General features: G+C 44.4%; 1 protein-coding gene across 3 annotated transcripts in view; it reads right to left on the bottom strand.

Annotated features, from left to right (window-relative positions):
- Positions 1–985: 985 nt before the first annotated feature.
- Positions 986–25,792, bottom strand: part of RBMS2 (RNA binding motif single stranded interacting protein 2) — an 80,850-nt gene continuing 56,043 nt past the window's right edge. For all 3 annotated transcript variants that reach the window (XM_060764067.2, XM_067463917.1, XM_060764068.2), the window contains exons 3-14: positions 23,304–23,362; positions 21,373–21,464; positions 18,955–19,112; positions 16,406–16,485; positions 15,322–15,431; positions 13,444–13,490; positions 13,194–13,287; positions 10,427–10,477; positions 9,989–10,099; positions 9,802–9,894; positions 8,447–8,533; positions 986–6,551 (exon numbers count right to left, since the gene is read on the bottom strand). In XM_060764067.2, coding sequence (XP_060620050.2) covers positions 8,453–8,533; positions 9,802–9,894; positions 9,989–10,099; positions 10,427–10,477; positions 13,194–13,287; positions 13,444–13,490; positions 15,322–15,431; positions 16,406–16,485; positions 18,955–19,112; positions 21,373–21,464; positions 23,304–23,362 — 976 coding nt within the window. In that variant the 3' untranslated portion in view covers positions 986–6,551; positions 8,447–8,452. The remainder of the gene's footprint in view (positions 6,552–8,446; positions 8,534–9,801; positions 9,895–9,988; positions 10,100–10,426; positions 10,478–13,193; positions 13,288–13,443; positions 13,491–15,321; positions 15,432–16,405; positions 16,486–18,954; positions 19,113–21,372; positions 21,465–23,303; positions 23,363–25,792) is intronic.

Genomic DNA, 25,792 nt, shown 5'->3' with positions numbered 1-25,792 from the left:
TTCTCTCATTCTTTCTACGGAGTATAGATCATTTCTCCCTAATATGGTAATCCTTGGCAAAAAAAAAAAAATGAATTCCTTCCCCTACCATTGCTATTAGGTTGTTGCCAACTCTTATTTTGGTTGTAGTCCTTGACTTAGATCCCAGAGGTTTCAAGGCAAATGTGGGGATTTCAACAAAGCTAATGTGCGGCCAACTATTTCCTTTGCCTCCTCTGAATTCCTTATTTCCATACAATTTTGAGGAGGGCATAACATTAAGAAAGCAGCCTCCGTTCATTTAAGCCCAGGACAGGAAGAAACATTGTATTTTACTTGTTTTGAAAAAGAGAGGCCATGGCCATCACCCGTGACTTTCAAGACCAAATGGCAGGTGCCAGTCTACAACCTCCAGTTCAGATAAAAAGCTTTCTTTTTCTCCAGTGCAAAATGCACAGCCTCTGAAGGCTTTGTCTAAACCACACACAAAAAAAGGGGGGGGGGAAGAACCATTATTATTACCTGTGTAGATTCCTTGCCATTGTTGGGGTCCCGCACCGAGGCCACCAAACTTGTGTCCTCCCTTTGGGCAAAACACTTGTGTTCAGGTTCAGAGAAGCTAGCTAAGATTTACATATTACAAAGGATATTTTTGTTTAAAAAACAAAGCAAAACGGTACATTTAACAAAACTCTCAGTAACTAGCAGCAACATGGGGATATTTTCTCATCAAAGACAGACATTTCCCTCTCTTCTCCCCCTCCCCGACCCCAGCGAGACAGAGGAACCCAGGTTTTTTTTTCCCTAAGGATAAGGTGGGGACCTTGTCCCTTGGAGAAGGTGCAGTTTGCCGGTTCAGGATATACAAATGAACTGCAAGAGCATGTGAGGTAGATGTGTAGCTAAGAATGGCAAACAAAAATTAAACTGGAACTGGTGAGTGGAAAAATGGAGGGAAATCATGAACCGGGTGTTGTTTTTTCTTCCCCCAAATAGCACCAACAACTTCCAAGGAGGACATGGTTTTAATGCAAGCATGGAATCAATAGGTAGACAAAGAGGTTTGGACGATGCAGCTCGCTTTAAAAAAATACCAGCATTGAAGAGGGACAAACAGATTTGAAACTCCCCTACAGTCTGCCAGGTCTTGGGAGACCTCTGGCTGCTTTCCCTTCTGCAGGATGGACGGGACGAAGAAGCGTGGGGCAGGAGTGGGTTGTGCGGAGCCAGGCTGCGGCAGGGAAAACGGCTTTGCAAGCACAGATCAAGACACGGAGGGAGGCAGCGCACGGGGAAGGGGGGTGACTTTCATGGCTAGCAGGACAAGAGAAGGCCTAGCTAGACTGGGACTTTAAAGTGCAGGGGCTTGTTCCCCCACTGGCAGAATGGGACAGGGGAAATCAAGGCACAAGATCAAAACTCCAGCAGCTCTGAAGGGCACGCTCTTGAGGTCACAACTTGTGTTCAGGGCCCCAGGTTCGACATGTAAATGATGGTTTACGCTGAATCATTGCTCCATGGCAACTCCAGAGCTTAAAAGAAGATGAGCAGCCATAAATGTGACCTTCCTGCCCTCTGACCAGGCCTTCGATTGTAGTCTCCCACCAGGAAATGGGCTTAACCTAAGAAGATGAGGCCCCTGCTGCCGCAACAGCAAAGAGGCAACCTGGCCCCTTCCTTCCAGATCTGAGCTGGTACTGCGGGGGGGGGGGGGGGGGCAGTGCCATTCAAAAGGAGGCCTCTGCAGCCCATGGAGGTTATCAATTAGGAAAAGAGGGGAAAGGAAAGTGAGGGTTTGTCCTAAACCACAGGTTTTTTCAGAATGGGAAATGGGGATAAGCTGCCCACAATCGCCTGTCTGGTTGCAGTAGATGTGACTTCTTGGTGTGAGGGGCTAGGAAGCGCTTTAGGAAGGGGATGGGGGAGAAAAAAACTGGACTAGGCAGCCCAAGGAGGCTTTAGAGTGATGAAGCATCTGGTCTGTATTATCGCCTTGCCCACAGCACACCTCTTATGCCTGCAAGCACACACTCACTCTCTCTCTCACACACACATAGCTACACATCCAGTCCTAGCACCCATCTTAATTCCTTCAAGACCGTTTTCTGCTCTCCCTTGGTGTTCTACCCTGTAGCCACAGCCTTATTCACATACTCAGGGTCACTTGTCACCTTTCTGTCTCTTTACACACATACACCCTTCTCTTGGCTCTTTGGTTTGCTCCCTTACCATTTTTACATTCGTCTTTCCTTCTTGCAGTGGCTCTTACTAGGTAACTACTGAGCTCCATAAACACTGCCTATTCATACAGAAAACATACCTCATCACAGAATTTGGAAATGTTCCTTTTTGCACCACCAACACCCAGAATTTCCCATGACCGGAGGCTGTGCTTCACGGGAGAGTCTAGCAGCCAAAGCCCAAAAGGGCAATTCTTCCAAGCTCAAATCCTTTAAGAAACAAGCTACACTATGCTTGGGAAGGTTTGGTTATTTCGCTACAGTGGCAAACTGAAAAAAATGGAAACAAGAGAATGGAGCATCTGAATGTAAGTGAAGACTCAGCCTGGTCTTCACTCTTTTCTATCCAAAGGGATTATACCCACATGCCAATCCCCTGCCCAGCACCTGCCACAACAACAGCCTGCTTGATGCAAAATGGCACTCAACCAATGGATGTGGCTTCTCCCTCCTTAAACACTCCACTCAAACTGGGTCAGGGCAAGCATAAACCTGTTTGGAAAGGAGATGTGCCCTTGGAAGGAGCAGCACATGGCACAAGCCTGGTGCAACTGACTGATGAGCAAAAGAGCAGGGTGGGAGTGAGAAGGAAGCACAGGCTTTCTGAAAGCACTGGGCTTAGATCCTGAAAACGGGTGCTGCCACTTAGACATGTTCTTACATTGTCTCTCCATACCCTCTACATAAACTTGCACAGAGGCACCCACATGGAAGTAACATGGTTTTACAAGTGGGTTGCTGCACTGCTCAGTTGCATTCTCTTCTGCAGGTTTTGACATGCTTATCTGAGGACAAGAGGCTTTTCGGCACCCATATTATATTGGAACACAAAATTCTGGTGTGAAATGTCGGCTAAATGAATCTTTCAAATTAGTGACTGAGATTAATGAAAGACAAAGTGCTTGCAACTAGCTTGTAAATTTCACATGCTTATCAGGATACAGAAATTTGTATTCATAGTGAAAAGATTCCTATATTTAATTACAAGCATTTTTCCCTTATGGCAGAGATCCAAAACCAAAAGCCCATATTCTAAAGCACACTAATTTCCAAAATGGATTCCAAACTCACTCAAATGTTTAGTTATTCATAAACTGGGTGCTTTTACAGTAACTAAGCTGCTTGGTGCTGTTTGTGGTTACACAAATCTCATGAATATCCTTATTTAATAAGCCACAATTGATCACTGAAAGGCCTTTAAGCACCATTTCACCATTATTAAGTTACATCTGAATGCCTGAGCTGCAAAAGAAAGATATGAAACTATAGGGTTTAGTGAGTCTGAAAGCAATTGATTAAAATAACAATAGTTAGATATTCCTTCTGCACCAAGGAAGTCATGATAACCAACTAATCTGTTATACATGCTGTCCTGGTAAAATCCTTGCCTTAGGAAGCCAAGGCAATGTTTCATTAGACGCCTTTAATCTTAACTAGGATAAAGTGACATGCTCTGGGATTGTTAAACATGATGAAACATTGCTACTACAGCAAGTTTTTGACCAAGCGTGAGGTCAGCGAGTGGGGTATATTTCCCTTGGGGGAGGCATCCAAACTGTAAGCACCAGGCTTACATTGGGAGGAAACCATTTTCAAATTCTAGGCCAATGCCATCATATTTCTATCGGTCTACTGCATTTCCAAATCTTGCCTAAGTCAATGTGCATAAACCCTATATGGATTTATGTAAGGGGGAGAAAAAGAGTTGAAAGTGAGTGCCCGTTCACAAAATAAGGCACTTCAGTTTTGCTCAGCACCTTGAGGGTAAGAGAACTGCTGCTGGCTAATTCACAGCTCACTAACCAATACTCTGGCAATAGTGAGATGACAAGCAAGGCTCACTTATATCCAGATGTCTCTTTAACTAGTATCTGAGGGTTACTGGGAGGAAGGCACCAGTCTCTTGACATGTTTGCGCCACCACCATGCCCACCAGCAGCAGAAGGAAGGGTGGGGGATCAATAACCAGCAGGTAAGCTATACCAATGAGCAGGTACATTTTGGAAACATCAAACACTCCTGTTGGGAGCCAAACCCAATCCTATTCACAGTCAGGCCAATGCTTTCAAGAAGCAAACCAAAAGCGACCTTTAAAAAACAAGGAAACACAAGCACCCTGAGTATGTCACAAACCCAGTTATACAGGGGTGCCTTCTACAAATGCCACCCTACCGCATACTTCCAGCACATGGGTGATGTATGCACACATGCACAAACACACTCATGCACACCATACACCTCTAATGTTCCTGCTCTCTCTCTCCCGGCTCCTTCCTTCCTTGGTTCCCTTGACATCCATGTGGCCTCTGCAATTTGTCCTCCCTGATTGTCAGCTACATAAGAGCAATTTCCTCAAAGGGCCGAGCTAGGCGTCAAGAGTGAGGGTGCAGTGCAATGGGGCACAGAGCAAGATTTCTCATAATCACCTCCATGAAAGTCTGGGAAAGCCACGTTTTAAAACATGGCAAAAGGAGCAGCTTCATGCCAACCTGGCTGGGTGATTTTACGGTGGCAGAGAGAAGACAACAGTTAGCACCATCTGGTTGGGGGAAAGCAATGAGGGTGGGATGGAGGGTGGAAGAAGAAGAAGAGTAGAAGGGAAACATGCAGAGAGGTGTCTAAAGCACTTGGTACCTTCAAGAGGCTCGCCGGGGAAAACGCTGTAGGAAGGGCCGGATTATTGCACATAGTCGCTTGCTATTGCGAGTCAGGAGGGAGCCAGCAACCAAGGGCTGCATGTGCAGCAGGGAAAGGGGGGCGGTGGCATGGGGAACGTGCATAGTAACTAGGATCTCCATTTCAGAGGGAGGGAAGAGTCCTGCCAGCTCCGGCAAGGTGCAGGATGCGCCCTGGCGAGTATTGTTTTAAAGCAACTGGAGCAGGCCTCCCTGAATCCCTGCCAGCGGGAAGCATCGACACCTGCCTCTCCGCCACCCCCGGCCACGGCTGGGTTGTCCAAAACATAGACGCACTGTGCACCTGGGCTTAACAGGCATGCAGGAATTGGAGAGGGCACACGGCAGCACAGTCCGGACCGCAGGCGGCAGAAGGCACTGTGTGTGTATGTGAGTGTGAGAGAGAGTGTGACCCAGGGGCAGGGGAGGAAGTGCTGCTGCTGGTGCTGGCGGCAACATCTACGTTCGGTGTCCAAGAGTCCAGAAGTAGCGACACATCACTGGCGGCAGGTTCCTCAGTCAGTTTATTGTTCTCCTGAACCAGGGCACGGCAGGTCGGGGAGAAGATCCATGTGGAAGCCAAGAAGAGTCCGCGCAGAAGCTCAAATCAGAGTCCAAAGCATCCAGCGAGAACCGGTCCCATCAGAACAGGGCAAAAATTGAGGTCTCAAGCAAACTCTGTTTCTCTCTCTTTTCAGCTGGGGCAGAGTTTATGCCAAAAGAAAAAAATAGAAGAGCATTCAGTTCGTCAGACGCCGCCAACTGCTTTGTCTCCCTCCAACTTGACAAGGTTTATGCAAGCCCCTCTTGCTGCCGTCCAAAAAGTTCAACTTTTTTTGTCGATTTCTTTTTTTTTGTAGATTTTTTTTGTCGATTTCCTTTTTTTTGTTTTTTTGTAAATTTGTCTTTTTTAGAAAAAAAAACGACCCTCTGGAAATAATAAAATAATCCTTTCAAAGCAAAAATTCCCTCCCGCAACTCCAACCCCGAGGACAAAAAAAGAAGAAGGAAAAACAAAAGTCTGCATTGATTTTGATCCTACAGCTGCAAGGTGGGGCTTTCTCGGAGCAACTTCTTATAAAACAACCCAAAAAAAGTTATTCAAACACTTTTGCATATTTGTCCTTTAAAAATCTTTTAAGTGACCAAAGAAAAATAAAAACAAAACAAATCCAAATGGAGCAAAAAATTTCCTCCCAGAGCCACCTTTCAGAAAGAAAGCGGGGAAAAAAACAGTTCTTCTCTGGGGAATTTTGTGGCATCCAAAGCATTTGACTTCGTTGTTAACCAGAAAATAAACTCGCAAACACACGCACGCACACACCCACGCACAAAAATGTTTTCCTTGTATTAAAATAGTCCTTAGTCCATCTGTACATCTAAAGGATGGGGGATACTCTTTCCACCCCCACCTCTAACCTCCTTTGGTTCCTCGGTGTCAAAAGTCTATTGCAGTTATTTCCTTCTTTAAAAAAACAAACAAAAACAAAACAGAACAACCATTTTCCTTGTCAAAAAAGAGGGGGGAAAGCAAAAAAAACAAAACAACCAAAAACAATTCCGTCTTCTAAACGCAGCACGATTAAAAAAAACACAAACGAACACAAAAAGTTGTCTCCCTCGAAGTGATTGCCCAGAGCCGAGCTGCTCGATGGCACTAAAAATGAGAAAGATGAATGATTAGAAGTAGCCCCACAATCACCACCACCACCACCTCACCCACCCACCCACTCACTGAGCTGGACTCTAAAGGGGGCTGCAAGGGAGAGGGGCCTGCTGCCAGGGTGGATGAGAGACATCTGGGTAAGATATGGCTGGGATGGGTGAACACGGCTATGTTTCTTTCAGGGTAGCCACCTGTCTCACCCAAAAACATAGAGGGAGCAAGACTCAGCCTAGGCAAAATCCACTGTGGTGTAGTAGTTTCATTGCTGAACTACGATTGGGGTTGGAATCCATATTTGGGCACCCACCTTGGGCAAGTCACATGCTCTCAGCCTCAAAGGAAGGCAAAGGTGAATCTCTTTTGTACACAGTGCGCTAAGAAAATCCCATGCCCTTAGGGCTGCAATAATTCAGATTAAGGAACTTAAGAACAAGGACTCATCCGATTGGTTACCACCATGGGAAAGGTTGGCTGGCCTTTGCAGCACTATTCCTGTTGTGTATAAAAGTGACTGGAGGTGGAAAAGCCCTCTTCACCTCGCTTGGGTGGTGTGGTTTCAGAGGCTGGAGCCCTGGTGCCAAACCACAGACTCGCATCACTGGGCCTTGTTAGGCATGTAAGAAATCATTTAGTGTGTGTATGTGTCAACTATAAAATAAGATACTGAACTAGCTGAGCTAGCTGAGCCTGGGACTTTTGGCTACTGTTACATTTTTCATGCTTAAGCTATGCAGATGCTTGCAGAGAAGCACAGAGAGACAGTTTAGAGTGTGCTCTTGCTTTATGAGCTGCTGGAGGAAGATTTTCCAAATAGACAAAGCTCTCATAAAATAACATTATATGAAGCAATGCAACTGATCATATGGTTGTTCTGAATTATAACAAGTAAACTTCTTGTTCTTTATTGATCATCTGTGTAGCATATTTTCTTGCTTTGGCAAGACAGCATGTGAATGTGAACTACACATGGTTTATTTTACCTTACGTCACAGGCCTTTGCCTTGCTAATTCCAGTGAGGTCAGGATTCCTTCTGTAACACCTACAGTTTGAAGCAGAAGCTTGGGGACAGAGGCAAAGAAAAGGCCTGATGATATGTGTACAGTTGTTGCCTGTGTCTTTTATTATGGCAACCCTATCACAGTGTTTTATTGGCAAAATGTATTCAGAAGGTCTTCTACTGTCTCGCTCTGAGACAGAAAGAGCGTGGTTTGGCCAAAGTTGCCCAGTGGCCTTCGATGGCCAGGTGAGTATTCGAGCCCTGGTCTCCAGAGACATCGTCCAAAGCTCAAACCACTACACCACAGTGTCCTTCTTGGCTGTATATCAGCAGGAAGAACAATGTGCCCGAGAGCTTGCAGTCCCAACAAAGCCTTTTAATGTTGACATAACCACAAAATGTCTAGTAATATTATTCTCCTCACTCTACTTAATGGATGAACCACTGTGAGTCTATCAGTTGTTGTTTTTTAAATTTGTGTCAGAAGCAACTTGAGAAATTGCAAGTTGCTTCTGGTGTGAGAGAATTGGCTGTCTGCAGGGACATTGCCCAGGGGATGCCCAGATGTGTTACCATCCTGTGGGAGGCTTCTTTCATGTCCCTGCATGGAAAGTTGGAGCTAACAGACAGGAGCTCCCCACGTCTCGCAGATTCAAACCACTGACCTTCAGGTCAGCAGTTCAGCTGGCACAAGAGTTTAACCCATTGCACCACCACAGCCTTGATCATTGATCACTGATCACTTGTACTCAAATGATCTTTCTTCTGGCCTCAACCAGGACCTCCTATTCCATCCCCAGCCCTTCTGGAACAGGGTGGAAGGCAGAAGTCATAGATTCCTTCCCTCCCCCACGACCTGCCCACCTCCCATCACTTCCCCAGCCTTACCTGTTGTTACTTGTTGTACTGATACGGATAGGCAGCATGATCCGATGGGGACTCCACTGTCACGTGGCTCTGCTGGCCACTGTTCTCCTGTGACAAAATACTCATGGGAACAATGCAATGGCAGGTGTTTTCCCCACAACATTTCAACCCCACAAGTTGGCTGCAGGCAAACTGGGCTTGCAGAAATCCTTTCTCTAAAACAGATCTTGGGCAAGCCACATTTGGGGGGATCACATATCACAGAATTCATCAGCCAGCATGGCTATACTATTTCTGAGAGTAAGAGTCTTAAAAAAAAAAAAACCTTTTCCAAACCCTGTTCTAAAGATAGCTCACTGACAGCTATCTGCTGGGACTTGATGGGGTCTCAAGGGCCTTCTCATCTTATCTCCCAAATAATGCCTAACCCTCTGCTTTCCATCACTCTCTTGCAGCCTCCTCCTTTCCTCAGCTGGTAACACCAGGCATTGAGACTTCTGCCATATCCTGGCTTCCAGGACTTGTTTCAGAATGAGTCAGTAGGTTTCACTGACATCTTTGCTCTTGCTCTATTCGGGAACACCCTCCTTACAGTTCTTGAAAGAATAGAATCCTAGAGTTGGAAGAGACCTCATGGGCCATCCAGTCCAACCCTCTGCCAAGAAGCAGGAATATTGCATTCAAAGCACCCCTGACCAATGGCCATCCAGCCTCTGCTTAAAAACCTCCAAAGAAGGAGCCTCCACCACACTCCAGGGCAGAGAGTTCCTCTGCTGAACAGCTCTCACAGTTAGGAAGTTCTTCCTAATGTTCAAGTGGAATCTCCTTTTTTGTAGTTTGAAGCCATTGTTCTGTGTCCTAGTCTCCAGGGCAGCAGAAAACAAGCTTGCTCCCTCCTCCCTATGACTTCCCCTCACATATTTTTACATGGCCCTCATCATGTCTGCTCTCAGCCTTCTCTTCTGCAGACTAATAGGCATAATACAAGGGGGGTTATGATGCTACTATTATTTTCAATCAGGGACACTTTCCCTTTCCAAAATGCCTGTCTTCTCAATCAGGAATATTGACAGAGAGTCTGCAGAAACTGATTGGGGACTTCTTCCCTTCCCTTTTGGGGAGGAAGGATTCTGGGAGGAAGAGCTTTGGAGGGGAATCTCTCCAAGGAGAAGCTCCACCTGCCTGGTGTTGAATATTCTTGGATCAAAAGTAGTCCACAGAATTTCTGGGCTTCCAGCAAACAAACCCGGTGCCATCACAGCCGATCAAGGATCCCTGGATAAATAGGCTGATCAACGCAGCTGATAAACACTCTAGCTATGGTGTATCTAAAGTCAGTGACCACCGATTCTGAGCAGAATGAAGGGAAGCCTTACCTCAACTGCGACACTAGAGGAAGGCACCTGTGTGTACTGGGGGATGTAGGCTCCTTGCATAGCTGCCGCTGCTGCCGCTGCCGCCGGCATATACTAGTGGAGAGGAGGAGAGGGGATGTGAAGAGCCTGGGGAAAAGGCTCTCGAAAGGGGAGGAAAGGGTGGGGAGGGGAGGAAGGTCTTCCTTACCGTGCCAGCACTGCTGAGGGAGAGATGGCCCAGCTGCTGGGTGAGGGGCCCCATCATGGAAGTGGGCTGGATGGAAATTGCATGATCCATGGCAGGCGTCAGCACTGTCCCCTGCTTGCCAAAAGGAAAAAGTATGTGAGAGTGAGTGAGTGAGTGAGTGAGAGAGAGAGAGAGAGAGAGAGAGAGAAAATGAATGCTGATGGAAACAAAATGGCAAGAATGTGACAACAAAGGAAGAAGGCCTCCAAAGGGACTAAGAGTAGCTTATAGTGGAGGAGACAGTGAACATCAAATAAAACCACCTCCCAAAGCGTAATTCCCCAAGAAATAAAACCCAGAGACACTCCCAGCTATAAGACCCTTGTCTTGTCACTTGCGAGAAATAACACAAGACAAGGATGTCAGGAGGAGAGTTTGGGAGGAAGGGAGGGCTCTCACCGTAGGCTGCATGAGGTATGACTGATGGTGCATCCAGGACGGGCTGTGAACCTAGAGGTCGTAAGAAATATTTATATCAATATAGTTCTTATATATTTTTCAGCAATTCTTAAAACAGCCTCAAAAGATAAACTGACATCACTGATAAGAAAAGTGCTGAGAGATAATGGACTTCCTGTTTCACTGCTCACTGCTATTATTATTATTATTATTATTATTATTATTATTATTATTATTATTTGAAACACAACAGAATTAGTATACAGCAAACAAGATCACTATGTTGGCTATTGTATTGGATTACACATCAGACACTTCCCAAGTGTCTAGGACTATGTGATGTATCGGCGAATAATGTGTGCAGATCCAAGCAGGGTGGCTTTTTGCAGCTGACTGATGGTAATTTTGTCAGAGACTATTGTTTTTAAGTGCAGGACAAGGTCTTTAGGCACTGCACCCAGTGTGCTGATCACCACTAGGACCACCTTGACTGGCTTGTGCCAGAATCTTTGCAGTTCAATCTTTAAATCCTCGTTTATTTATTTTTATTATTTATTTTGAATATTTGTACCCCGCCCTTCTCAACCCCCTGGGGGAGACTCAGGGTGGCTTCCAATCGGCAGCAATTCGATGCCTTAGTATATACATAATAAAAACAGTCAATAATTATTAGTTAAAAACATTAAAACAATACAATTAAAATCTACTAAGAATTACCACTTTGGTGGCCATTATTAGCCGAAAACTATGGTTGGATGCTCCATCAAACTTATCCATCGTTATCATTATATTATTGTTATTATTATTATTATTATTATTATTACTATTATTACTATTATTATGGAGATTACAATGCCACCTTTCTCCAGGACGGACCCAAGGTGGCTCACATCATATTAAAAATATACATACCAATAATAATAATAATAACAACAACAACTGCAAAAAGCCACCTTACTTGGATCTGCACACATCATTCAAAAATACATCATACAGTCCTAAATGCTTGGGAAGTGATCAGCTTGTGATTTTGTGATACAAAATTCAGCATACATATCTTGTTTGCTGTGACATACTGTGTTTTTGTGTCAGTAAAATAATAATAATAATAATAATAATAATAATAATAATAATAATAATAATAGTTTATTTATAGACCACCCACTCAGGGCAGTTTACACACACAAAAAGGCAAACATTCAATGCCCGTAAGCGAATACAGCCATCTCAAAATAATGCAAAATAATACAAAACAATAACCGTAAACTTATAACAAAGGAGAAATTAACATTAGCATGAAAACCAGAATATGAGTAATCAAATAAACATAATTATACTAATAACATAATTAACAATTAAGACATAAACACTAAGAGAATGATTAAAATACATTAAAATGGCTATCATGGTTGTTCTTTAACATGTACCATAACAGCAGTGAAATATAAATAAGTTAGCCAGTGTTTGATGGAATTAAAAGTGTCTTAGTCCTCCTCCAATAAAAATTGTAACCAAACAAGTATTAGAAGTTCAATAATCCTTAAAACCTTTCATATTATTAAACATTAAACTTTAAAATTGATCTAAAATTCCCATTCTTTTGTATCCAAAAGTGCCTGACTTCAGTTTAAAACTACTTTTAGGCACCAAAACAGATGTGGCAGCTATGCAATGGTTTGTCTGATAAAGGCCACACCAACTTCAATCTCTCTAGATATTTTAGATGAAAATTCCCATCGTCTTTGACCATGATGGGTAGGACTAACAGAATCATCAGTCTCAAACAGGACCAGGGGTAGGATTGGAAACTACTGAGAATGAACTCATTGGGGAAAGAGGGTTAGTTTTTGAAAGTGAAGGCTAAGGGGGTCTTATTTTAGGAGTATCACTGGTTGTGTTGCTGAGGCCATCTACACTTTCTCTACCCCAACTATTGACTTCGTGTAATCTCATCCGCCACTTTTCCCTTCACCAAGTTCCAGGTTCTGGTATCATAACTCAGCTAATGAGGAAAAATGTCAAGGGAGACCACTAAGTGTTAAGATACAAGCAGAACACAAATTTTGAAAGTGCCCCTTCCACTCTTCCCCATTTTACTTTAAAAACCAGATCCTCAATCTGCATTCTTCTATGACTGAGTTTAAACCAATAAGTCATTCCTCAATCACAATGCCGGATCATCAGTATTTGAGACTCACGCTCAATTGCTAAAGGTAATGGTAAAGGTTTCCCTTGGCATTAAGTCTAGTCATGTCCAACTCTGGGAGGTGGTTCTCATCTCAATTTCTATGCCGAAGAGCTGGTGTTGTTCGTAGATACCTTCAAGGTCATGTGGCCGGCATGACTGCATGGAGCAATGTTACCTTCCAACAGAAGCAATACGAGGACCTAGTGATCTACTCACATTTGCATGTTTACGAACTGCTAGGTTGTCAGGAGCTGGGCTAACAGCGGGAACTCCCCGGATTCCAACTGTCAACTTTTCGGTCAGCAAGTTCAGCAGCTCAGCTATTTAACCCACTATGCCACCAGGAGGCCCTTCTCAATTGCTAAAACCATGTTATTGCTCACATTTTCTTATCTTCTATGTCCCTCCCTAGTCAAAAATACCATTCAGTCATGTGCGTGAAAGGAGGAAGATGAACACTTAGGTCCCTTCCCTCCATTTTCTGTATTGTTGCTACTCAATCCCATTCTGCATGGCAGCAAAAATCCAAGGTTGCCTCCACCGACAGTTGGGTGTGGATGGGTCTTGTGATATATGTACCTGGTAAGAGGAAACAGGCGATGGAAGATAAGGGGAGAGGGCAGTCTGGGCAATCATCCTGTTCGGGGCCAGGCTGTAGGGCGTTGTGTAGAACCTGCAGAAGATGTGGGGAGAGAAAGCTCAAGCTTCACGCCTAAACTGAGAGAGATGTAAATGAAGCCCTCCCTCCACCCCACAGGCTGGCATGCAGGTGTCTTTTCTGCAAGGCCCCTTGAAGATTGCAAAGACAGGGGCAAAGCAGAGGACCTACCCGTTCTGTAGTGCTGTCGTGGGGTCATAGGTCAAGGTCATCCCGCCCTGCATGGAAATACTGTACAGTTCATATATAGAGCCATGCCCACTCATTTTCTCCTCACCCTTCAGAACCAGTCAGTAACTGCTTCTTGCTCTAAAGCAGTTTTTCTCAGCCTTCCCAATGCTGCGACCCCTTAAAACAGTTCCCCATGTTGTGGTGACCCCCAACCAAAACATTATTTTCATTGCTACTTCATAATTCTAATTTTGCTACTGTTCTGAATTGTAATGTAAATATCTGATATGCACAGTGTATTTTCATTCACTGGACCAAATTTGGCACAAATAACCAATAACTCCCAAATCAGAATACTGGTGAGGTTGGGGGGATTGATTTTGTCATTCGGGAGTTGTAGTTGCTGGGATTTATAGTTAACTTACAATCAAAGAGCATTCTGAACTCCACCAACGATGGAATTGAATCAAACTTGGTACACAGAACTCCCATGACAAACAAAAAATACTGGAAAGGCTTGGTGGGCATTGACCTTGAGTTTTGGAGTTGTAGTTTGCCTACATGCAAAGAGCACTGGGAACTCAAAAAATGATGGATCTGGACCAAACTTGGTACGAATACTCAATATGCCCAAATATGAGCACTGGTACAGTTTGGGGAAAACAGATCTAGATATTTGGGATTTATAGTTGACCTACAATCAAAGAACATTCTGAACCCCACCAATGAGAGAATTGGGCCAAATTTCCTACACAGAACCCCCATGCCTTGGAGGGACTTGCTAGCGCAAGCCTCCTTCCAGTCTCACATGCTCTCCCTTGCCCTCACATGCGCACCACACTGCCATGCGATGAGCATGCCTGCTCTCCCCTTCCCGCTTGGAGTCTCAGAAACAGCCCTTCCCTTAGCTTAGAGGCTGGCCAATCACAGCAAAAGAGTGCTTTTGGTGGGATGATTCACTGTCTGTTTCCAAAAGGGAAGAGAAGGACAGGTGAGTTCCTAAGACCATCAGAAATATAAGTTTTCTGATGGTCTTTGGTGATCCCTTTGAAATGCCTCTGGCGACCCCCACCAGGGTTCCTGACCCCCAGGTTGAGAAACACTGTTCTAAAGCAACACGCTTTGAGTCTCACCAACTTGACTGGCTGGCAAACAGGCACAGCTGTAAAGCCCACCAGTTAGACATGTGGTAATGGCAGTCTCCCATCTGGCCCACCAATTTCTGTCCCAGACCCTCCCCACTTTCCCTTGCTCTGAGCCTAAAAAAGAGGAAAAGACTGATTCTCCAAACTGCTCAAAGAAGAAATCAGCCCTCAGCAGAGAGAAAGAGAAAAGTGGCAGGAAAAGTAACAGAGCATGGGCAATTTATTTTTAACCTTTGCAATTCCCCAAGTGAAATTGGGTCAGTATTCCAGGAGATTTAGTTCAAGGAATAGCACTATGTAACACGATTTTTCTTCCTGGATTATACAGGTCTTTTCCTAATTGGTTCTATCATAAAAACATGAAAAAAGTTTATTAAACTGACAAAACTTTGTTTTTGCAGGACATCCTGCAGCACATTTTGCTATAGTTTTTCAACAAATATCTCACAGAGTCTCAACCAGTTCAACATAGTTTGTGGCAGCCACAAAAATAAAGTTTCACGAGTATAACAACTACTTTCAAATTAAGTACTACAGAATCAATTAGGAAATAACACTTTCAAACCAGAAACAGAACATTTTTCAAATTTTGTTACGTAGTGTTATTTGTCCAAACTCAGGAATACATCTCCCCTCACCCCATCAACTGACAGCCATGCCATGTTTGGGAACCATGTATGTGTTCATGACAGACCATTTTTGCCCCAATGTTCCTTCCTGGCCTCTCCCTTACCGTGTCACTTTCCCTTGGCCAGGCTCGTCCATTCTGCACATATTTGCCTTGATTTTGGCGTTTCTTCTGCCCACCATCAGCAAACTTGCAAAGCAATGGATCTGGAGGTGCTACACAGGGAGAGAGAGTGGAGTTAGCACGGAGATGCTCTACTGATTTCACATCTGTACTGTCCCTTGTCCTACTGATGTTCCACAGCTCAGTGGCTCTGCCAGCGAGCTTCAGTCCCAAGCTAAAGGTCATTTCTTATCGGCTTAGTTGAGCCACCTCACTGACCTCCCTGCTCTGAACACCACTTCAAGATCTGTCCTAGCTCTGATCCTTCATAATCTTCACCTCTGACACCAGTTTGCTTCTTTCACTGCCTTTAGTCCTGAACATGTTAGGGTTCACAAGGCAACCACAGCTTTGCCTCTTTCACGAAACATGTCACCCCCATTGGTCTGGCTACTGGCCCTAGGCACCTTCCTTATTTGATGAAAAAGTTGCTTCACCCCAATGCCATTATTCCCCGTGGACGAGACACAACCTGCCCCCTCCCCACTCTGGCCCCAAGACCGTTAAAACCTTCACAGTTGATAAATATCTGTGGAGTGGGCTAAGCCATCTGCTTCCCAAAGAACGCTATTCAGTCTTCATGCAGATTGGAAGCTGGCGAGGCATCTTTTTCTCTCAGCAGAAATGGTCTTCACTGAAAGCTCTTCTTCTGCAGTCATGAATTTGACCTGCGCCTTCAAGCCACAACCAGCATCTATGCCAGCATGGTTACAATGGCAGGAGGATCATAATTACAGCATAGGACACTGTCACGACCTACCGTAATACTCCAAATAGTCTCATACAGGTTGAGCGTCCCTTTTCCAGAAATCCAAAATTAGAAAAACTTCAACATTTAATTTAATTTACTTATCATATGTGTTACACGCTCATCTCCAAGTGATCTTATTATGTAAATATATGCAAATATATGTATTCCAAACTTCCCAAAATCTGAAATTCAGAATATTTCTGGTCACTAGAATTTGGGATGAGGGATACTCATCCTGTGCAGTCGTTTTGACTGTCCTTCTCCCTCTTTGCTCACCTGGTACCCCTGGGGGTGTTTTGATATATTTGCCATTGAAGTGGGTGATAATCGCTTCACACTTTTCTGTAGACTCCATCCTGAGGAAGAAAAAGAGAGACCGTCAGGGGAGGTGGGGTCTGGAAGGGTGTCATATTTTTGTACCAAGAGATTCCACTTAAAGTTTATAAACTATTTGATCTTGATTTCCTTAAACAATCGGACGGAGCAGTTGGAAATCTAGGAGACAACCTTGTAAATATTGGGAAGCCTGGAAGGCAGAACACTACTTATAACTCAAAAGCCAGATGTCAATCTCTCCCTTATGCACAAGAACTTGCACTTTTAATGTGATTCTGAGAAAAATCTGCCCACGTGATTTCTTCAGGATTTAATCCACAAACAGGATTCAACACACTCTTAACCACAATTTCCATTTGGAAAAGACATTCTAGGCAGCTAATTCCTGGTGCAATGGCTTTTAACACTAAATCAAGGAGCGCGAGTTTGAACATTATGACAACACAAAGAATAACAGAGCTGTTCTGTTTTGTCATCCAATATTTGTCAAATAACTCCCAAGTCCAGATGTGTTGGATTTCAGTACTGCAAAGATGGTCATACTCCTGGCCACTGTTTACACACTACGGTGCTATCGGGCCAGCATGCATTTCTCTCCAATCATGCTTTCCAGCTTTAAAGCATGACTGCGCAGGCATTTCCCGTGGCAAGGAAAAAGAAACTGACAGCTGCAGCATGTTGCAGTGGGGTGGGCAAATGGGGAAGAATTTGAGCCCCTACCACTCCCCAACAATTATTTGCTTTAACTTTGTTCTGATCCCAACAAGGAATAATCAAGTCTAGGTCCCCCAGAGAGTAAAAGTTAACTAAACTTTACTCTCTTAATCATTCCTACTCTGCTTTTCAGGAATAACATAGGAGCAGTCCACAGTCCCCTCCACTGATATGTGCTGATCCCAGAAAGGAGCCGGAAAAGGAGGAACCAGGCCTTATTCGATGTGAAATAGAAACCTGGCAGCAGGGGGCACACCAGGACAAAGCAGGAAACGAAACCTAGATAATACTACTGGTAGCAGTGCTGCTCTTGTTGGTGCTTTCAAGCCATCGCTACAGTAAACATCTGCCTAACTATCCTAAAGGCACCAGATCCTATCTGATCTTAGAAGCTAAGCAGCATCAGCTCTGCTTAGTACTTTGATGGATACCGCAAACAAGTACAAGGTACAGGAGGCTATTTATAAGAACAAGAAACTGGGAAAACCACTTGTGAGTATTCGTTGCCCTTAAAAAACCCTATGAAATGTATGCGTATGCCATAAGTTACTAGGTTATTTGAAGGACTGTGCACTCTGGAACACCCAGTGTAACAGCGAGTTAAACTGCTGAGCAGCTGAAGTTGCTGACCAAAAGGCCAGCGGTTTGAATCCAGAGAGTGGGGAGAGTTCCTGCTGTTAGCCCCAGCTTCTGCCAACCTAGCAGTTCAATAACTTGGAACTGTGAGTAGATCAATATGTACTCCTTCGGCGGGAAGGTAATGGCACTCCATGTAGTCATGCCGGCCACATGACCTTGGAGGCGTCTACGGACAACGCTGGCTCTCAGCTTAGAAATGGAGATGAGCACCACTCCCCCGGAGTCGAACACGACTAGACTTAATGTCAAGGGGAAACCTTTACCTATACCTTACACATACAAAACCTACCACAGGTTTTCTTGACAAGAGCTTGTTCAGAAGAGGTTTGTCTTTGCCTCCCTCTGTGGCCGAGAGAGTGTGATGTCCCCAAGGTCACCCAATGTGTTTCCATGAGTCTCCAAGGTCTTCTTCAAGCACTAAACCACTATGCCACAAGCACACAAAGGTGAGAATGTGTAACAGAGTTGGCGGTTCACTCAGATGTTATCAAGATATGTACATCTTGAAGTATTTCTACAGCTTTGCAAGTATGGTCAATGAACTTGGATAACTTTAGGGAAGATTTGGGGTCAACCTGGTTCTTTTGTCATAAAATCTGCCCAAGCTTTGCCAGCTCTAACAACATTCCACATTTCCTATCCAAAGTGGTTCTTTCTGTTCTTCCTCTTTTAGGGCCAAGCCTTCTCTGGCCCCAGAGCCCTCAGGCACTCCCAGAACAGTTTAATTAGTAGCCTTGTTGCTCCATCTGTATCCTTGCTCACAAGTCCTTCACAAGCCTGTCTAGACATTACAATCACTACAGGAACACCTTGTTTCAGAACTGTGTGAATCAAGACCATCAAATCATGAATTTCCATATCCGTGATGTATGCCAATACCGTTGGGGTGTGTGGAGGGGGTAGGTAGGAGAATTTACATCACAATGGCCAGATTCACTTTGCATATAGTCCTAAATGAGTGTTGAGCCAGCCGGGGCTGAAGATGTTATTGGACTGCAATGAGGGCTGCACTTCAGTAGCACAATCTGCCACCATGGTGTCAAGGTAATGTAATGCATTAAAACCTCCATCTGGATTAGGACAGGAGCAGAAGGAACAAGGGAAGCCGTCCCGCCCTGCCGGCCGGCCTTCCTCACCTGGCAAAGCCCACTCCCCGGCTGGTGCCGCTGGCGTCACGCAGGATGCGAGTGGAGATGACTTGTCCAAATGGCTTCAGCATCGACTCCAGTTCAGCCTCATCCATGCCCAAAGGCAAGTTTGACAGGTAGAGGTTGGTAGGATCCTGTTCCTGTTGCTATGGAAACAAGAAAGTCAGGGCTGTTGCCTAGCAATAGTCCATCCCATCCCTCGGGACTCATTCCTTTCAAACTATCCCTCCTTTCCCTGAATTCATAGCCGGTCTCAGCTCACAACACTTGCCACCGTCTCCCAACCTCTGTGCACAAAAAAAGGCTCTCAGTACATGTGGAGAACTAAACAAAGAGAATTCGCTTCACAGGTACGTATTGTGCTGACTTCCCTTCATGAGAAACCACATGGCCTTGGAAGCACTGGAGAAACCCAGGATTTTGAAACAGATGTGGAGAATGTGTTAAGAGCAGTGTTTTCCACAGCATGCAGAGTGTATGCATGGCACATGTATCTTTGCACAAGCATCTTGAATTGCCAATGTGTCCAAATGTGTTTCAAGACAGATGTTTAAAGACACATGTACATGCATGTACTGTTATGTATTTGATGTGGGAAGCACCAGTGGGTTACCACTATGAAACATGGATTGTGTAAAATATGGCGCTTCTCTTAGGATCCTATCACATTGGGATACACTCAGTTTCTGACACTCTTTGGATGCGATTCTGAACATCTCCTATCACATGACCTTTGTTCCATATGGTTAGTAATACGTTAGGAGCCCCTGGTGGCGCAATGGGTTAAACCAGTGGTTCTCCACCAGTGGCTCCCCAGATGTTTTGGCCTTCAACTCTTAGAAATCCTAACAGCTGGTAAACTGGCCGGGATTTCTGGGAGTTGTAGGCCCAAACACCTGGGGACTCACAGGTTGAGAACTACTGGGATAAATCCTTGTGCCAGCGGGACTGAAGACTGACAGGTCGGAGGTTGGAATCTGAGGAGAGCGTGGATGAGCTCCCTCTGTCAGCTCCAGCTCACCATGCGGGGACATGAGAGAAGCCTCCCACAAGGATGGTAAGACATCAAAACATCTGGGCATCCCCTGGGCCATGTCCTTGCAAATGACCAAGTCTCTCACACTAGAAGCAACTTGCAGTTTCTCAAGTCGCTCCTGACACGAAAAAAAAAGTACTATGTAGGAATCCATCTGCAAAATGGCAAAGGAACAGAGTAATTGCACACAGAATTCTAATAATGTTTTTAAATTTAATATGGTTCGGAGGAGCCCTTTTACATATATTAAAATCAGTATGCATCCTGTCAGAAAAATCTCACTTTGAGACTTCCAAGCTACATCGATGTGCAATATTAGAAAAAAAAATGATGTAGGGAGGCATTCAAACATATTGGGAGTAGCCAGCTTTCTGTGGTGTGATGAGTCAAAGCGAAGTATTTTCTAAGCACAAGAAACAGGTATGATGGGTTCAGTATGCATCCCCTCTGAATCAGTATAATATGCATCCAGTCCTAACAAAATAAGGGATGCATACTGATATAAATAGAGTATATCTCTATGTGATAAGGTTCCAAAAGCTTAGGGACCTTTGCAAGTGACATAGCTAGATCCAGAACAACAGCAATGTCCTCTCAGGTGGATTCAACCAAAGAGAGAGCCACATTTCTCTGTGTATCTGCTGGTTTTGAGCCCCTGAAGACTGTCCCTGCTAGTTTGATTTAACAACCAAAATCATGGAATTGCTAAAGGCATCTGATGCACAATTCAACACTAACATATATACTCTGCGCACAGAAGGCCTAGCTTCAATTACTGGATAAAAATGTTTTGGTAGCATGTCACAGGAAAGATTTCTGCCTGAAAAGCCCTAGTCAGACAGAAAAGACAACATTAGATGGATATGCAAATTATCTGACCTGGGGCCATTCCCTGTTTCTGGGGGAAGTACAAATCAAGGCTAAGAGGCCCGGTTCATATCCAAACGTGCAATGTACCCTCTGTGAACTGCTGTCCTTGTGGCAAAATGGTTGCCTGAGCCCAAAAAGAGCCAAAGGCAAATCTAACCTATTTGCTGCCAAATCCCTCAGCCATGTTGGTTTGTGCCAAGTGCTTCTGGCAAGCAGAAAAAGTGCCATCACATTACACCTGAGTCAAGGGTGCCGTTTAAATATTACACTGGTATTATGGAATGAACTCAGAAAAAAACCATTTCTACAACACTGGTGTAAACATGTAAAGGGCACCAAAACATAGTTGCAAACTGGCTCAAGAGAAGTCCTTGCTATTGCTGGGTGACACTCTTCCTGTAGCTCTGGATTTATAATGCTACTATTCTAGCAGAGATGGAGGCTTCACTCCTTTGTTGAAGGAGGGAGTGTTGTTCCCTTTGCATATGTTCAGGTCTTACCTTGGCCATCTGGGCCTGGACCCCACTGGCTTTGAGTGCTGTCACTGCCTTCTGAGCTGCTGTGGGGCTGTCAAAATCTACAAAGCCGTAGCCTGCAGGATAGAGGAGAGAAAAGCTAGGTTGATAGATCTTGAGTACCTTGCCTTTGAGGCAGTGGATTATACAGGGAACCCTTTAGTACTTTTGGTCCTCCAGATGTTTTGGACTTCAGCCTCTAGAATATGTCACCACTGGCCCACATTTGTGAAGGCTTTTGGGAAATAAAGTGTAAAACAATTGGAGGATATAAGAGTGGAGAATCCCTCCTTTTTTTAGTATGACCCACACTCTGTGTCCTCAGGTTAACATATATTCCTGAGCCCATCCTAGGACAAACCATATCTCTAGATCTCATCTCACCTCATCTTTATTTCTATTACAGCAGTGCATCTGTCAGCACACATGGCCAGTGCCAATCCAGAGCAGGGCTTCTCAGACATTTTCCACGCATGACCCCTTTCTACCTGAGAAATTTTTTCATAACCCCAGGTATAGTAAAGGTAAAGGTTTCCCTTTGACATTAAGTCTAATTGAATCCAACTATGGGTTATCTCATCTCCACTTCTAAGTGAAGAGTCGGCATTGTCCATAGACACCGCCTAGGACAGTCATGTGGCTGGCATGACTGCATGGAGAGTTGTTACCTTCGACCCCAAAGCAGTACCTATTGATCTACTCACATTTGAATGTTTTCAAACTGTTAGGTTGGCAGAAGCTGGGGTTAACAGTGGGAGCTCACCCTGCTCCCCAGATTCAAACTGCTGACCTTTCCATCAGCAAGTTCAGCAGCTCAGCAGTTTAACCCGCTGCACCACTGGGGACTCCCATCACCCCTGGTATATAGGTATATAAAATAAGTATAAAAACCAAACATCTACTGACAATAAATCAGCATTTGCAAGGCTTGCTGAACAGACTGGTTTTCCTCTTTGTGGAGTACAGCTGAGGCCTTTACTAAAAAGTCCACTGGAAACTGCACGTTGGTAACAGATTTGTGTAAATGGGTGGCCTTCAGAAATCCTTTACTGTTGCCAAAATTTTAGTGACCCCAACAATGAGCTAAAGGGATCCAGAGCTTAAGAAGCAGTGATTTAGAGGACCGATACTGAGAGTTTATATACCTAAAGGGACAAGATCCAATCCGATCTTGGAAGCTCACAGGGTCAGCACTGGTTAGAATTTGCATGGAGGACCACCAATACTTATCAGGATTTTCAGGCTGTATTTCAGAGGAAGGAACTGGCAAAACTACCTCTGAACCCTTCTTGCCTATGCAATTCATGGGGTCGCCATAAGTTGACAGGTGACTTGAAGGCACACGCACACACACTGAGCCAATGCTACCTTGCTGACTAGCAAATAAAGTCAGAAAAGAGAATGAGAGAGGGCTGGCTTCACTTGCAGCTAAGTCAGGCCGCAGAGAGATCCCCCTTTGCCTCTTCCAGGCTTCTCTCGGTGTGGGTTCCCCTCCCTCCTCCCTCTCAGCAATGCCTGGCATGGCAGGAATGCAACTCCCCACCCCACACAGGCACCGCCCTCCCACACAGATAACCCGTCCCCACCGCCCAGACAGAGCCCATCCACCACCGGAAACTTGGCTCTGGAATCCAGTTCTCATCCTTGCCTCTCCCACACCTTTGTTTAGTTTTCAGCGCTAGAAGCCCCCAACCTATGAGAGAAAAGGTGCCTTCGGAGAGGGAGGGCACTTAATCACAAAACGAAAGAAGGTAGAGTAATACGATACCGTAAAACACTCTGGCTTTGAGCTTTCCCACTCGAAAAAGGCATCTGAGCAGAGATAACAAACCTACAGACCACCCTTCCCTCTCCTGTATAACTGCAATGTTATTCTCCCTCCAAAAAGGCCAAAGCACCACTCAGCCTGCACTTACCTTTGCATTTGTTGGTCGTTTTGTCCAGAATGGCCTTGGTGGAAACAATTTTGCCATATCTGGGAGAATGGAAAAGGTATAAGGGTAAGTAACAAAATTAAGGCAGTTCCCATAGTAACTGAAGTCGACCAAATACTGCTGCTCTTGACAATCAAATCAATAAAGTATCTAGTTCTTAGTGATTAAAACTGTTCATGCGAATTTGCATACATCTTGGATGGGATATCTTACTATATTTTTAAAAGATGCAATGCCAGGCCTCACATGTGATAGGAAAGCATGTATTTTACCCTGGTATCATAACCCAGAGAGCTAGCATGGTGCAGCGTTTAAGTGTTGGACCAGTGGTTCCCAACCTTTTTTGACCAGGGACCACTCTCCAACATTAGTACCAAAAGCATTATGAATCTGTTTTTGGTCAACTTTAGATTTGGTTTGGTTATTTGGGGTGCTGATTCAGAAAATTGCATTGGATAGACCACATCAGCTCTATTTTCTGATACAGACCACATGCCATCCAGTAATCGCTGTCTGCTCACCCACAGAAAACCATATTTAATAAGCCTCAGCACCATAAGAGGGTTTTGCGAGACCAGTCGCTCTTGTTGCAACGGTGTAGTAATAGTGAGGCAACAAACCATATTTTCGTTCTTGCGGATCACTGGTGGACCATGGACCACAGGTTGGGAACCACTTTGTTGGACTAAGACTCTGAGATCAAATTTCAAGCCCTTGCTCAGTTATGGGAACCCATTGGGTGACCTTGGACAGGTCTCGGCCACATAGGAAGGCAAAGGCAAACCCCTGTGAATCAATCTTGCCAAGAAAACCCCATGATAGGGTCATCATAAGTCAGAAACTATCTGAAAGCACACAGCAGCAGCAACAACAACAGCAACAATGCTTACCCTGTTCCAGAATCTGGAAGAATGGAAATAAATCCTTCAGATGATACTTTACCATTATCACATTTCTGTTCTGGGAATAGTTTCACCAGGTAACATCCCAACTAATATGCAGCAGTTGAAGGCACAAAAGTCTTAGCAAGGAATGGGGGAGAAGTCAACCCCTCACTCCAAGGCAGAACCTTGACTACAAGCCAGCTGCTGTTTCATGTACCAAAAAAATAGTTGCTGGTTTCGCATGTGTCTCCCAGTAAACGTCTGAAATGGGTACATATGTGCTTAACACATGCCAGGGGTTTATAGGCCCCATAGCAGCATAAGGCGGTGCGTGTCTCTGTGTGTTTGCACACATAAAGCTCCCCCTCAAACATGGATAGGATCCAACATGGAAATGTTTCACTAGCAAACTGGCTCACTGGAGGGCACAAGCCTTGACACAGATTAATGAGTTATACGGCAAGATAGAGCATATGCAGGCACAATTCAGCAGTCATAGCCAAACTCTCTGGCCTGAAAGTCTGTGATCATATGGTTTAGAGGCAGAACTTGATTTTGGTGACAAATTCAAAAAGCCTTAAGTCTGATAGGAAGGAGGAAGAGACGAGGGGAAAAACCACAAGCCCCTCATTCTTGTAACTATAGAAAGAAGGGTTTTTTTGAAAAGCGAAGAGTACTTAGAGAGATCTCAGAAGTCAGAGACAGGCTTGGCAGGAGACAGCATCTCTATTCTACATGACTTCTTATTAATCTATCATGATGGACAGATGCAGAATAAATTAAGCAGGATAATTAATATATGCTAATATGCGATTCATAAAAAATCCTGCTAGTTTTCTAATTTCTCATCAGATTTTGCACAATATAGTCACAATCTACAGCTTAGATGGATGATAGAATGTGTTTGGGGCTGGGTGGGGAGGATGACTACAAACAGGTGAGTTACATTTATAGTGCTATATTTTAAATCTTTCCACCAATGGCGAGGCTGCATGTTCCGTGAGGCAAAAGTGTATGCTGATGTATGTCAAATGTAGTTATGCTGAGCAGTCAGACTACAGCTACTGGGTGACAACAATGTGGGCAGAGGATCTTTATGAGACTGGCAAAGGACAATGCCAGTGGCTACATAGCAAATACTCTTTTAGATTGCACCAAAAGTAACCCTCCTTTTCCATTTCTTTTACTAGGAACTATGATGAAACAAGATTAAGTGCTAGAAGATGAAACTCCCAGGTTGGATGACACTCAATAAGCTGTTGGGGGGTACAGTGGCAGACAACTGAGAGTAACACTGTTGGTAATGATGCACCTGTAGTCAAGCCAAAAAGGACTTTTGACTGTTGATGGGCTCAGGAATGAAAGGAAAGTTCAACACTGTGCAACTCATATTATGGGACCATAGAATATGAAGAATATGAAGCAGGGGAAATTAGACATAGTAAAAAAAGAAACGGAGCATGTAAATATTACAATACTTGGAGTGAGTAAGCTGAATTGGCCAGAGATAAGTCATTTTAAGTCAGATAATTACATAATGTTTTATAGGAGAAAAAAATCTTAGCAGAAATGGGGTGGCATTTATAG

The sequence above is a fragment of the Anolis sagrei genome, chromosome 2 (genome assembly GCF_037176765.1).
Source record: "Anolis sagrei isolate rAnoSag1 chromosome 2, rAnoSag1.mat, whole genome shotgun sequence".
Lineage (NCBI taxonomy): Eukaryota > Metazoa > Chordata > Lepidosauria > Squamata > Dactyloidae > Anolis > Anolis sagrei.
Note: the sequence above shows the minus strand (reverse complement) of the source record. Positions and strands in the feature narration are given on the sequence as shown.